General features: G+C 40.1%; 1 protein-coding gene and 1 long non-coding RNA gene across 4 annotated transcripts in view; one reads left to right on the forward strand and one right to left on the reverse strand.

Moving 5' to 3' along the window:
* The window catches only part of GNB4 (G protein subunit beta 4), a 61025-nt gene that overhangs the window by 24078 nt on the left and 21622 nt on the right, over positions 1-15325 (forward strand). For all 3 annotated transcript variants that reach the window (XM_032340303.1, XM_032340294.1, XM_032340308.1), the window contains 4 exons: positions 3716-3813; positions 12365-12403; positions 13248-13354; positions 15063-15126. In XM_032340303.1, the coding sequence (XP_032196194.1) occupies positions 3757-3813; positions 12365-12403; positions 13248-13354; positions 15063-15126 (267 nt within the window). In that variant the 5' untranslated portion in view covers positions 3716-3756. The remainder of the gene's footprint in view (positions 1-3715; positions 3814-12364; positions 12404-13247; positions 13355-15062; positions 15127-15325) is intronic.
* On the reverse strand, positions 919-4155 carry LOC116588789. Its single transcript, XR_004285085.1, has 3 exons — positions 4081-4155; positions 1294-1471; positions 919-1111 (listed from the first exon to the last, which is right to left on the reverse strand). It is a non-coding gene; the product is annotated as an uncharacterized LOC116588789 (long non-coding RNA).

Raw genomic sequence — 15325 nt, forward strand, 5'->3', positions numbered from 1 at the left:
CTGGCCAAAAGAAAATAAGTAGTTGAATTCATACAAGGTTGTGGTTTTTGTCTGTTGAGTGTGACAACGTAAAAGGGTTGGGGAAACTAGGGTTCTGCCAACTCATGTGGGTATATTGCTGGACCTGGAGTCTAATCTGTTGAAGAAGGGGACTCGAGGGAGAGGATGAAGGAGTTCTGGAGGAGTGCTGCACAGAGTGATTGTCGCCAACTACACGGTATTGTATGCCTGAAAGTTACTAAAAGACTAGATCTTAGATGTTCTCTCGGCAAAGAAGAAATGGTAATTGTGTGATGGGACAGTTAACTCTTTGTTAATTGTATTGCAATAAATAAATGTCAAAATCACTTTCTGTAACTAAAACTTACACAATGACTTACACAATGTTAGGGGTCAGTTAGATCTCCATTAAAAGGCAAGAGATACCATAAACTCCTATTGAACTCCTCTCTCTCATGAACCTTCTCCTTCAAGGGCTTCAAAGTGTCTGGGATTTTCACTACTTACAAGATAGTAAATTAGCCTGTTAACTGTTTCATAGATGCTAGCAGATGTGAGACTCCTTGGTCAGAGACCAAGGACTTTGTTCCAGCACAGCAAGTAGCCCATCCTGGTGTTGGTTTGTGCTGATTCCCCCATGTTCCTCAGTTTCTATGGGGTTAACACCAGTAGTGGGCCTAGATAGATGCCACATGTACATCAGATTTGTGTCGCAGCCCAGAAACACTGAGCTTGGGGAATGTACCACTTTTATTGTAAGTGGAAGCAAACCTCTTCTGTCTTGGCGGGAGACATTGTCTCATCCCTCAAGGTTGCTTATCCAAATACATACCTGAGAAACAGCTCCGGTGAGAGCAATTAAGGCCTTACAGTTTGGCAGACCCAGGAAAAATGTGTAGGGATATTCAGGGCCCTTGGCCTCTCCCAGAAGTAACCCAGGAGTGGAGAAGTAACCACTCCATAGAGTGGTGGTGATGAGGGAACTGCTTTCTCTTTGTCATTTCTGTTCGTGGTACTCCATCCTTTTGGGCACCCAAGCTGGAAAATCTCCTCCATTTGGTGCAGATCTTGGTATATCCTGAATAGCTCTTGGTGGCTGTGTTACCTGAAACTGGATTTGCCTGTTGGTGAGTGTTGAGCCAAAAGGCAGAAGCCAAAGTAAAAGAAAAGGAAAAGGAACGGTTTTACTTGCAGTAAGTAAAAAAGAACAGTGGGTTAATTTTTTTTCCCCTCCCCAAAGCAGTGTCTCGCAGAAGGACAAAACTGGGGAGCTTTTAAGCTAAGGGTGCATACGTATTCGTGAAGGAGCCTCGTCGGTGGGGAATACAGCATTGAGATGAGGCAAAAGTCGTCCTAAGGTGATGGAGTCCAGGTCAAAGTCACGAGGAGCTGTTAAAGCAGAGGCCAGTGTCCTCACCTCTCTGGCTCTGGATGGATAGACTGGTATCTGAGTGCTCAGAGGGTTTAGATCCTGCAATAATAATTCAAGAGTGTGGGTCAGGTGCATCTCCTGGCCTGATGTGGCTGGCTGTTCTCACATTCTTTCCCAAGATGTCTGGGGCCCTGAAATGACTTTTAAAGAGATCTGGGTCTGTTGATCTTTTTTCAGGAACCCCTTACTGTTCCTGTTTACAGCTCTGCTGTAGAGAGTCAGTTGTATGTGGGTGGCTGTTGGGGTGAAAAGGCAGTAGTCTATGGGTAGGTAAATGGCAGTTTTGAACACCCTGAAATAAATGAGACCTGTGATGGACCTTCTTTTTAGTACATCAGCAGCTCAGTAAGCGCTTTACACCAGTTCTGCATGCCCAGAATTTTTTGGCACTCAGCAAATAAAGAAGCATCAGAACCAGAGTTTTTAGGATTTGGGGGCCAGTGATATCTTTGGAAAGGTCCAGCAAAGGTAATTAAGGTTGTGAATTTAAAGAACCTGAATGCTACTTATTTCATTAGGCAGAATGGTCTTCCAGATTGGCTGTAATCCACAGCCTAGTACTCTCTGAGGAACATGCTAAATTATTAAACATAACTTCATCAAGAGATGGTTAAGCCTTATAATGATAAAAATTTGCAGGACATTTAGATAAACAGAGAGCTGTATTATAGTAGTAAATTGGACATGGATTATTAGAATGATGTCAGTTCTTCTTACTTTGTAGTTTAAGACCATTCCAAGCAATCCTAATTAACTTGTTAACTTGACAAAATAAAGTTAACCCTAATAAACAGATACTTGAACTACAGTTGAAGTGAATGAAGGATGACACCAGAAACACATTGTCTCTTATCGGAATCAGAGTCTCTCAAGTGGGAATTTAGAGTTGGGGCAGTCATTTGGACCTCTAATTTTGACCTGAGGATGTAAAAACTGGGTCTTGTGCTTGGAGAAGTAAAGAAGTTATTTTGTAGAAAGGAGAAAACAAATAGAGAAAAACAGGGCAGGTAGAGGAAAAAATACTACCAGTCTTCAACTTTGGTTTTTTCCTGAGGTGGTAATATCCCTGCCTTTGGGTTCTGTGATTCATCCTAAATCCTTAAAAATTTTATTCCTTTATTAAGCTATTTCAGGTTAATTTATTGGAGAGGTGTCTTAGGTGCTAGGGATGTAGCAAAAAAAAAATAAAGTGAACAAAGTCCCCTCCTCAAGGAGCTTACATTCTACCAGGAGAAAACCAACAACAAATAAGCAAATACATGCTAGATGGTGTTGAGTCATGAAGCAGCCATATAGGGTAAGGTGGGTGCATATGGGCTGTCAGCAAAGGTCCGTCTGAGGAGGTAACATTTGAGCAAAAGTCAGCAAGCAATGAAAATATCAGGGGTAAGAGCGTTTCAGGCCAAGGGAAGAGCAGGTGTAAAGACACTGAAACTAGATCCTACTTAGTGTGTTCAGAGGACATCAGAAAGCCTTTGGAGTGGCTGGAGCAGAGTGAGGGGCAGCATGATGGATAAGGTTAGAGAGGTGTGTAAGGGATTGTGTAGGGCTCTGTAGGTCAAGGTAGACTTAGGTTTTCCTCTGAATTGGAGTGGAAAACCTTGTAAGATTCAAAGGAGAAGAAAGACGATGACTCGGTTGCTATACTTAGGACAGAGGAGGACAGTAGAAGGGAGCCCAGGTGAGAGATGGTGGTGGCTTAGACCAAGGTAGGCAGAGTGGGGGTAATTGGGTTTAGTCAGGTCCTAGATACTTTTCTGAAGGAAGAACTGCAGGTTGTGCTGATGGGTTACATGTAGGGTGTGAACGAAATAAGGATGACTCTCCAGTGTTTGACTTAAAGGGTTGACAGGACTTCCCATTTACTGAAACAGGGATGACCTGGGGGTGGAGTGGGGTTCGGCTTTGAAGTATGAACCCTGTGGTGCCTATTAGACATCTAAATTGGGATAAATAGGTATTATGGGTGTTGTCTGAAGTGTCATAGATGATTTCTCTCTGGACTGTATTCTAGTCCTGACGGTCTGTAAATTAGGCTTGACTCTTCAACTCAGGATTTCTCTTACATCCTGGGATCACGTTCTCCGTTGGACTCTTTCAGTGAGTAATTGAGGTCTGTATTTGCTAAGTAGGTTGTTGCCGGATCTTGGAATTGCTAGCTCGCTTGAATTTCGGAAGGATCAAAGAGAAGTTGTGTGTCAGTGGTTTAAAAGTAGGTTAATGTGTAAATGGAGACCTGAATCTAGCCCGCTGGGTTTTTGTTTTTGTTTTTATTTTTGACAGTTGCTTCCACTTGCTGATTTCTGAGGCAAACAAGCAGAAGGATGAGTGAGCTGGAGCAGTTGAGGCATGAAGCCGAACAGCTACGGAATCAGATCCAGGTAAGAGCAGAGTTTCTCCTTCTGGAATTTTGACACTTCTGTTTAGTAGCAGCAATGAATAAAATGTGTTCATTATTGGATCAGTTTACAAATACTAAATGCATGAGTCTTGAAGTGGTCAGTTTGTTTTTATCATACCTCTAAAGTGCTTTCTAAAAATGATTTCCTAACAAATATCTGTGTGGACTTAGGACCTCTGTGTCCCTAAGAAGTTAATATCTATATGTAATTACTGTGGAGAGACAAACCTAATTCTTACTCACAGACCTGGAATTGTAGCTTGGTTTTTGGTGTCCTGTGATGAGGCAGATATTATCACGTTGCAATACACTAGAAAAATCTGAATCTCTGAAATACTAGATTGCAGAAAAACATGAAAAATTATTAGTGGCATAATAAACACATATCTGTCATCTTTTACTCTTGGAAATCAACTCAAAACAGTGAAGGACTTAAACAAATACAATTTTCATCTAACCAGAAAATTAAAAGACCTTTAGAACTTCATGCCAAGAATCAAACAGGAATGCATCAAGGTGTGGGAAAACTGAGAGGGACGGTTTTTGCAAAGTGACTAGTACTCCCTCAGCAAAACACCAGTAACCCTCTGGAACGGTGGAAACACGTTTTCCTGGACCAAGAAGATAGAGATAAAAGACGGCATGTCTGTTTTCCTTCATGTTTCGGAAGCTTCTTGGTGAGCAGGGTAGAGGAAAGAGACTGGACTGTATCCTTGCTGTGCCTACTTACTGCAGAGAAAGCAAGGTTTGAAACAGTAAGGGATACACAGAACAAAGCCAGGAGAATCCCTAATGACTCGGAACACTGCTGGCCGCCCCCCACGGCCCCCTCCCCCTGCCTGTGAACCTTCTTCCGCAAGAGCTGTTTCAGAACTCGTCTGATTTGATGACGGAAGAATCAGAAGAAAGAATCAAGCATAGGATCCATACACAGATATTACAAGAAAAGAGGAAAGGAACAGGAAGAACAAAGGATGGCTGAAGGACACTCACCAAAACAATGCGGATACTGACTGGATTGAAATCCTAACGAACCAAATCTCCTTTCAGGAATTCAAGGACGTGGATGATTAAGATGCAAATAAGAACTCTGACTTTGATAGTTTAGGTGTCTGACAAAGCTGTCAAAGGAGGGATTTATTTTGCATGGGATGATGAGGGAAGGCCCCACAGAATAATGTCTGAAGTAGATGTTGCCAGCACCAGAATGGATTCTCTGCCACCTCTGCTTGGTGTCACTTGCTGCAGAAGCTGAACAGGACTGACAGACTGGCTGAGTGCATGGTTCCATGAGCATGTCATTTGAAAAACTGTTCTCTGTATACACGAGCTTGGATTTTTCTTTCTTTCTTATTTTTTTTTTAATTTTGGAATACGTATAAATGAGATCATATGGTATTTGTCTCTGACTTCTTTCACTTAATGCTCACAGTGTCCACCCGCGTTGTTGGAAATGGCGAGATCTTTTCTTTTTATGGCTGGATAATACTCTTGTGCTTGTGTACGTACCACCTAGGTTTTCTAGTTTTATGGTTTCGGGTGTTAACTTCAAGTGTTTAATCCATCTTGAGTTTATTTTTGTGTCTGGAGTAAGATAGTGGTATAGTTTCATTGTTTTGCTTATGGTTCTCCAGTTCTCCCAACACCATGTATTAAAGAGACCAACTTTCCTCTGTTGTCATAAATTAATTGACCGTACACACACAGGTGTATTTCTGGGTTCTCTGTTCCATTGATACATGTGTCCATTTTTATGCTAATACCGTATTGTTTGATAACTGTGACTTTGTAATGTCATTTGAAATCTGAGAGCATGATGCCTCTGGTTTTGTTCTTTTGTCTCAAAATTTCTTTGGCTACTCAGGATCTTCTGTGGTTTCATACAGAGTTTAAAAAGTGGAATGTGAATCACCAGGTTTACACACTTCACAGCACTCACCAAAGCACATACCCTCCCCAATGTCCATAATCCCACCACCTTCTCCCAAACCCCCTCCCCCCAGCAACCCTCAGTTTGTTTTGTGAGATTAAAAGTCACTTATGGTTTGTCTCCCTCCCAATCCCATCTTGTTTCACTTATTTGTGGAGCATAACAAATAGCATGGAGGACATGGGGACTTAGAGTGGAGAAGGGAGTTGGGGGAAATTGGAAGCGGAGGTGAACCATGAGAGACTATGGACTCTGAAAAACAATCTGAGGGTTTTGAAGGGACGGGGGGTGGGTGGTTGGGGTACCAGGTGGTGGGTATTATAGAGGGCACGGATTGCATGGAGCACGGGGTGTGGTGCAAAAATAATGAATACTGTTATGCTGGAAATAAAAAAAAAAAAAAAGTAAAAAAAAAAAAAAAGAAAAAAGAAAAAAAAAGTGGAATGTGTATTTTTGTGGAAAACACCGTTCGATTCTCGATAGGAATTGTCTTGTGTCTGTAGCTTGCTTTGGGTGGTATGGATTAACAGTATTCTTTCGATCCATGAGCCACGGAACAGCTTTCCATTGATTTTGTGTCTTCCAAGTTTCTTTCATCTTTGTTTTAATAGTTTTCCGTGTACAGGTCTTTCACCTCCTTGATTAAATTTATCCCTAGGTGTTTTATTCTTTTTGATGCAGTTGTAAATGGGATTGTTTCTTGATTACTTTCTGATAGTTTTTAGTGCATAGAAATGATACAATTTTTTTTTTAGATCTTGTATATATTTTGTATATCTTGCAGCTTTACTGAAATTTTTTTTGATAAGATTTTATTTACTTTGACAGAGAAACAGCGAGAGAGAGGGAACACAAGCAGGGGGAGTGGAAGAAGCAGGCTTCCCGCTAAGCAGGGAGCTTGATGTAGGGCTCAAACCCAGGACCCTGGGATCCTGACCTGAGCCGAAAGCAGACGCTTAACAACTGAGCCACCCAGGAATCCTCTGAATTTATTTCGTGTGTGTGTGGGGGGGGGGGGGGGTCTTTACGGTTTCCTATATATAATACCATGTCCTATGCAAATAGTTTTATTTCTTTCTTTCCAGTTTGGAAAAACTGTTCCTTTTTCTTGCCTAATTGCCCTGCTGAGGACTTCCAGTAATATGTTGAATTACAGTGGGTAGAGTGGGCATCCTTGTCTTGTTACTGATGTCAGAGGAAGAGCTTTCAGCTTCTCATTGTTGAGTATGATGTTAGCTGTGGGCTTGTCATACAGAACTTTTATTATGTTGAGGTATACTTCCTCTATACCCATTTTTTTGAGAGTTTTTCTCATAAATGAAAGTTGAATTTTGTTGAATGCCTTTCTGCGTCTATTGAGATGAGTGTATAGTTTTTATCTTTCATTTTGTTAATGTGCTGTATCATTGATTTGTGGATGCTGAGCCATCCTTGCATCCCTGAGAGAAGTCTCACTTGATTATGGTGTGATTGTTTCAGCATACTGTTACATTTGGTTTGCTAATAATTTGTTGAAGATTTTTACATCTGTCTTGATCAGGGGTATTGATCTGTAATTTCTTTGTGGTGTCCTTGCCTGGGGTGGTTAGCCAAATACATGGTCGCATACTAATCTTAATCCTTTTAGCAACCCTTTAATGTAGGTGGTTTTGCTTTGTTTTATAGCTGAGGAAACTGATCCTCAGTGAGATGAAATAATCTGCCAAGGCAACGTGGCTACTAAGTGCTAGCTCCAGGATTCAGGCCAGGTATATGTATGTTTTTAAAGATTTTGTTTATTTGGCTGAGAGAGTGTGCGTGCGTGCGTGCACAAGCTGTGGGATTGGGGCGGAGGGAGAAGGAGAAGCAGACCCACTGAGCAAGGACCCAGATGCTGGCGTGGATCCCAGAACCTTGACCTCATGACCTGAGCCAGAGGCCGACACTGAACCGACTAAGCCACCCAGGTTCCTCTCAGACCAGGTATATTTTGATGCCAGAGCCTGTGTCCTCCTGGCCCTGCAGCCTGTGTTGTCCTATGAGTCTGGGGCCTGTTCTCTGATGATGCGCTGCTCTTTCCCCCTTCATCGCCCTTTTACAAATGGTTTCCTTTGCCTAGGGTCGTACTACCTTGGCTCCAGTTTTCCTCCCATTGACTCCTGTCTGTTGAGTCCCAGTCCTCTGAAAAGCCTCACCAGAGTCCTGTCCTTGGATTTAGTCTCCTTTCATTGGAAGGCCGGCCGAATGGCGTGGTGGAAAGTGCATGGGCTTCAGCTCTTCCTAATCCTGTGGCCTTGAACAAGTTTAACTCTGTGACTCTTGATCTCTTTCCTGTAAGGTGAGAATACCAGTGCCCAGTATGTAGGTTTGTGGAGATCACGTGAAATGACGTGCATAGGACTTACCAGTAAATTACGGCACTTTGGGTTTGTGTTACAAGGTTGACCAGAGCTGGCCTTGTTTTATAGTTTCCTGGGGACATTGGCCTCTGCTGCTTATACTCTGATCATTGTTCATAGCTCACCAGCGTCCCAAACACAATTGCATACATAGATGCAGGTGCTCACATTCCTCTCCCGTACTTTCAAGTGAACACGTGTATGTACAGTGCCATGTACTGTACCTCTTAATTTAATCACATCGTGCTATATTTCTAGGCCCTCCATTTGTCCCCCTCACTTCTAGAATATATAATCTAACTGTATACTTCACTGTGGTATAAACACATGACATAATAGAAAGGTATGCAATCTTATGCAGTTGGATTTATTTTAAATTTAAAAAGTAAAGGAAACATTCTTCTTTTATAATTGTTATTTGGAGTGAGAAATATGTCACTTTTGCACAAGGATGTCTTAAATTTTGGTGGACAATATGGACTTCAGCCTTTAATTGGGAATCATTTTTTTAAAAGATTTTATTTATTTATTTGAGAGAGATCAATCACAAGTAGGCAGAGAGGCAGGCAGAGAGAGGGGAAGCAGGCTCTCTGCTGAGCAGGGAGCCCAATGCAGGGCTTGATCCCAGGACCCTAAGCTCATGACCTGAGATGAAGACAGAGTCTTCATCTGAACCCACTGAATCAATCACACAGGTGCCCCAAACTGGGAATAATTTTATATTCATTTTATAATGGATAAGTGTCCATAAGAATAAATCCTTCTGCATGTGAGTAGAATCTTCGCATGATTTGCAAGTAACTGCTAATTGTATAATGCTTATATTCCAACGTTTTAATTTTTTCAATTTGCACTATTCAGTAATTATCATTTACTGTTTAATTGTAGTACTAATATTACAAGCCTTCCATGAGGGCTGACATTTCTGGCTTATCTACTGCTATAACTGTGGGCCCAGGATAGTACCTGACATTTTTTTTATTTGAATGACTGGGTTAAGAAAGGTGACCTAAACAAGGATAGTACCATTTTCACAAAGCTTAAAATCAGAAAACTGTTTCTAGAATTTAGTCTTTAACTCCACCACTTTTGGAACATAGATAGCTCAGGCCATCACCATCATTTCTGGAAATTCTTTTCATTGTAGGAAACTGGACTAAATTATTCTTTGCCAAATGAGGCTTCTCAACCCACAATTTGGCTAAGAATAAGAGAATCCTATGTTTGTGTAACTACTTGTGAACACCCTTACATAGAAATAGTCTTAAGTGTTACAAATAGGTTGAAAGGCAGCTAAAAAAGGTCGTGTGTTCCATCTAGTCTTGGCTGCAAGCAGAGGCAGGCATTTTTCCTTCAGCTGACTATGACACGCTGCCCTTTTGGGGCATTTATTCAGCTACTGTGTGCTTCCTCTTTGCACAGGAGTGTGCTAAGTACAGTAGGGAAAATGTGTTGGAGAGGATAGTACCCTGACCTTTCAGGTGAAAAAATTGTTTAGTAGGAAGAATTGTGCTTCTGATTTCCCCACGTTATATGAATCCTCTCAGTTTATTGAGAAACTTGATTTAAAACATCTTGTTGCTTATTAAATGTTATTCGTTATATTGATTTGTTTCACTGTTACCTTCTTTTTGATAAGGCCTTCAGTTTGTGTAAAAATTTAAGTTCTCTTTGAAAGGCTCTCCTAGAATCCTTAAGCATAACCAGCTGCTGACATGTAAGGACCTTGCTACTTACAGATCTGACTCAGTATGAGCCATTTCCTATTACAAAAATTGTTTTCCTAATGTATCCTATCTTTTCTTCATTGGACCTAAAATACTCCTAATTGCATTTACACTGTACACAGATACTAAGCATTTTAAAGAAGTGCTATATATTTATAAAAATACTTCCGAAATGACCTGAGTATGCTATAAATATCCTTCCTATCACCTCAACTTCTAAATGCCAGAACAAACCAAATGGGAACTCTGAACCTTTTTGCTGAAGCTTAGAAACATATAACTCTGAATACTCTGTGCCCATTAAATCAACCTAGTTCATTTTTACTCATGGAGATGTAATTTAAAATCTTTTAATCATAAACCAGAAGTATATTTGTACAATAGAATTGAGAGTCCCTAAATGAACCCATATATCTAGGGCTGATTGATTTTTTTTCAGTGAGGATAATATGACCATTTGAGAGGGAAAAAACAATCTTTTCAACAGATGGTGCTGGGACAACTGGATATCCACATGCAAAAGAATGAATTTGGACTCCTACCTTATATCATTTATAAAAATTAACTGAAAATGGTACCTAGATATAAACGGTAACAGTGTTGAAAATTTTAGGGGTGCCTGGGTGGCACTGTCATAAGTGTCCAACTCTTGGTTTTGGCTGGAGTCATGCTCTCAGGGTCCTGGGCTTGAGTCAGCTTGAGAGTCTCTCTCTCACACCACCCCTCCTGCTTCTGTGGTCTCTGTCTCTCAAATAAATAAAATCTTTAGTTACAAAACTTTTACTTTTTTTTTTAAAACACAAACTGTTAACCTTTGTGGCCTTGGATTCAGCAGCAGTTTAATATGACACGGAAAGCCCAAGCAACAGAAGAAATAGATAAATCAGACTTAATTTAAATTAAAAACTTGGTTAAGGACATAGTCAAAAAAACGAAAAGACAACCTACAGAATGGGAGAAAGTATTTGCCAATTATATATCTGATAAGAATCTAGTTTCCAGAATATATAAAGAGCTCCTAGAACTCAACAATAATAATGCAGTTTAAAAAGGGGCAAAAGATTTGGACAATTCTCCAAAGATCTACACATGGCCAGTAAGCTCATGTCCAGATAGATATTCCATGCAAAGAAGATGCTCACCGTCACTAATCATTAGGGAAATGCAGATAAGAACTACAGTGTGATACCACTTCACAGCCATGAAAGTGACTATTAAAAATAAGAATAAAGATGACAGTGTGGGTGAGGATGTGAAGAAATCAGAAAGCTCATACTGCATTCCTGGTGGGAATGTAAAAATGGTACAGCTGTTGTGAAGAAAACAACTTGCCACTTTATTAAAGAGCTAATTGTAGAGTTACGCATCACTCACCACTCCTTGGTATATATACCCAGGTGTCGCGGCCGGCGTGACAAATTGACCAGGAACATGAGGGTAAGAGGATGGTAAAAAGAAATTAAGAGACAAAGAGATGGGGGCAGGAGGAGCACTGAGGATGATGTCCAACAGTGCCAGTTTTATTGCACATCTTACAATCATTTATAAGGCAGACCACAATAGGAGGAGTAATATATCAATATCTATAACAAGTTTACATTAACTACAAGCAAACCTCGTGATGCCAGGTAGTCTTGCTAAGCAAGACAGTCAACTGGGGAGTGGGTTATGGGAAGTACAGGAACAACAAGGACCAACTAAGAATTCATGACCCTGACCACGTTGTTCCCTTCTGTAGGGAGAGCGTGTGGGAAGTCATGTAGGCGAGAGCACAGTGCATAGCACAGACCCTTTCTCAGTGCTACTCGACTTTCCTGTCCTTAACCCCTTGTCAAGGTGTCCGGACTTTAAAGGAGACACAAGTCAGGGCCTGGTTTGATCCATGACTCCAACCATGCAGTAGCCTCCAACACCCAGGAGAGCTGAAAATGTGGATGCACAACTCACAAGGGTGTTCACAGCCTCAGTATTCACAGAAGCCAAAATGTGGAAAGAAATTAAATGTCCATCAGTTAATGGATAAACAGCATGATCCTTTCAAACAGTGGAATATTACTCAGCCATGAGAAGAAATGGAGTACTGACATTTGCTACAACATGGATGGACCCTGAAAACCTACATTAAGTGAAAGAAGCCAGACACAAAATGTCCTATTAAAAGATTACATGTATAGAAATGTCCAGAATGGACAAATCCATAGGAAAAAAAGTAAACTAGTGCTTACCAGGGAATGAGGGGATTGGGGGGTATTGAGATTTTTTTGTACCTTTGTTTCTTCTTCTAACTTTTTTTTTTTTTAATGGTAACTGTTCTGGAATTAGTGGTGGTGGTTTCACAAAGTTATGAATGTACTGACCACTGAATTTTAAATAAAGACTATGTGGTACAGTGAAAGTTGTATTTGTAAGTCTATGTTTTCAATGAAAATAGTATTTTAAGTCCTATCCAGAGATTTCCATGTTTAAATGTATTATAATCTTCTTTCTTTACTTCAGGATGCTAGGAAAGCATGTAATGATGCAACGCTTATTCAGGTAAAGTTATTTTTCTCTCCATTCATTTAAGTAATTCACATGAAAGAGCTTGATGTGGATGCAAATGATACTCAGATAGTTATTAGTATTTAATAAAAAAGTGAGCTCTGTATTTAAAAATACTACAGTTTGTCAGATGCTGTACATGTGCTTTTTATTTTTTTAGATTTTTTAAAAAAGCTTTTATTTATTTGACAGAGATCACAAGTAGGCAGAGAGTCAGGCAGAGAGGGGGGTGTGAAGCAGGCGCCCTGCTGAGCAGAGAGCCCTGTACTGAGCCTCCCAGGCACCCTGTACATGTGCTTTTTAAAGCACACTTGTTCAAATAGAAGACTCTAGGGGGAAAAATATGTAGATTCGTATGTATTTTTTTAGGTAACTTCTGACTCATTTTGATATGCACTGATTTTACTTTTTTTTTTTTTACATCAACTCTTAGGAAGGTTTTATTAGTTTAATATTGATAATTCTTATTAAGGAAATATTTTATGTGCTCTACTAGAGCTTGCTTTCTTATGAGCAGTTAAAAGTATCCATGTTTTTACTCTTTGATCATCTACTATTTGATTTTTATCTGTGGCTTTTTTTTCCCCCCTAAAGTTAGAAGGTATGTCTATTCTTAAAAGTTAATAGTCTATGATAAATATTCTCACTGGAAGGTGCGCAAATAGGAACATTCAAAGTCCCTTTTTCTTCAACTTACTGATCCTGTAATGGCTCTGGAATTATTTAAAGTACCTTCAGTTGCTATAAAGTTGTCTTCTGTCTTATGCCTCTTATTTCTGCTTTATTGTCTGAGGTATGTCTGACTTGTAAAAAATAACATTGTTGTTGTTTTCTAAAGATCACATCAAATATGGATTCTGTGGGCCGAATACAAATGCGAACGAGACGTACGTTGAGGGGTCATCTAGCTAAGATCTACGCTATGCACTGGGGATATGATTCAAGGTTTGTACCTGCTTTTTTTTTTAATATTTTATTTATTTATTTGACAGAGATCACAAATAGGCAGAGAGGCAGGCAGAGAGAGAGGAGCAGAGAGCCCGATGCAGGGCTCGATCCCAGGACCCTGGAATCATGACCTGAGCCAAAGGCAGAGGCTTTAACCCACTGAATCACCCAGGCGCCCTGCATTTTTTTTTTTTTTTAAGAGATGCCAAGAGACAAGCGGTAGGAGAAAGGTGGGGAGAGGAGAATCTCAAGCAGACTCTGCACTGAACATGGAGCCCAAGGCAGGGATCAGTTCTGGGATCATTACCTGAGCCAAAGGCAGAGCAGCCTAACCAACTGAGTCACCCAGGTGCCTGCGCCAGCTGATTTTTAAAGAATGTATTTCAGGGTACGTGGGTGGCTCAGGGAGTTAAGTGTCCAACTCTTGATCTCAGCTCAGGTCTTGATCTCAGGATTGTGAGCTCAAGAAAATTGTTGCCGCTGCTATATAAATTCCTGCTAATGTCATTTACCTATAGGGAAGGGGTCCAGATGGCTTGGTGACAGGGAGGGGATGTGACTTTTTTCCCCACTGGATAGCTTTTTAAAAGATTTTATTTATTTATTTGACAGACAGAGATCACAAGTAGACAGAGAGGCAGGCAGAGAGAGGAAGGGAGGCAGGATCCCGGCTGAGCAGAGAGCCCGTTGCGGGGCTCGATCCCAGGACTCTCAGATTGTGACCGAGCCAAAGGCAGAGGCTTTAACCACTAAGCCCCTCAGGTTCCCCTGGATAGCTTTTTTATATCTTTTGAATTTTATATCCTAGTGAAAATGTCCAGAGCAAAACAAAAAGTTACAGTTAACTAATAGTTGTTTAGTTAAGAGTTCATATTTAACCAGCAAACAATGCTTTCTGCTGTTCAGGCCCAGTCCACTTTTCTCAGCGGTTACACCCATTTCTCACACACTGTGTGCAAGTGGAAAATTCACAGCTCCTAAAACATGTGCTCTATTTTTCTCCTTGTCAATGAACATATCCTCCTCACAGAATGTGGACTTATACCTTTAGCTTACAGGATTCCATTTTTCAGTATGCGTTCTTTTTGGCAAGACTGAACAAGACTCAACAACAGCATTGATTTTTATACCACCCCTCTGACAACTTCCACTTACTTATCTTACTGTAAACTTGTTGTCAATGCCTTCTCTCTGCCAGATGGTAGAGGCCTCAAAGGCAGGAGGCATATATATCCTGCATCATATCCAGAAAGGCTGCTTTGCCTTCACAGGCTCCCAGTTCAGATTTTTAGGTGGAGGGAAATACGTTTTTAAGGTTATATGTACACTGTTATCATTAAGCCTAAGTCAGTAAATAATGAACCAGTCAGCTATTAGCTGTTAGAATCTTGAATAAGAACTAGAATGTTGTCACCATAAAAAGTTTAATCATTTTTTTTAGAAAAGTTGAATTATAACCAGAGACATTTTTAGTAAAAATGTTTAAATTTAGTAAAATGTTTAAATTTTGCTAAATTATGTATCCTACTGAAAACTTATGGCATACAGAAAAATTTATTTTTTTAAGTTGGGAAGATAATTTTCTGGTATCAAGTTTTTAATTAGAAAAATATTTTTTTCTTAACTATTCTATACTAATGCAGTGGATGACTAATTTAAGCTACTTTTTTCCTCTGTCAAAATATTTTTGTGTTTTTTCCTCTAGGCTACTAGTCAGTGCTTCCCAAGATGGAAAATTAATTATTTGGGATAGCTATACAACAAATAAGGTAGGATATCTTAGTCATTCTCTTTAATCTTTTTTTTGGTCTGGTATCTACCAGTGCTTTCCTTTATTCAGTTATTTCAAACTTAAATTTCCTTCAAAGATAAAATTACTCCATTTATTTTACTCTAGATCCTCTGTTTGGGCCTAGTATTTGCTTTTAATAATTAAGCCCTTTTTTGTTCCCAAGGACAGTGGTTGGA

This window comes from Mustela erminea, chromosome 1 (assembly GCF_009829155.1).
Source record: "Mustela erminea isolate mMusErm1 chromosome 1, mMusErm1.Pri, whole genome shotgun sequence".
NCBI classification, from domain to species: Eukaryota; Metazoa; Chordata; class Mammalia; order Carnivora; family Mustelidae; genus Mustela; species Mustela erminea.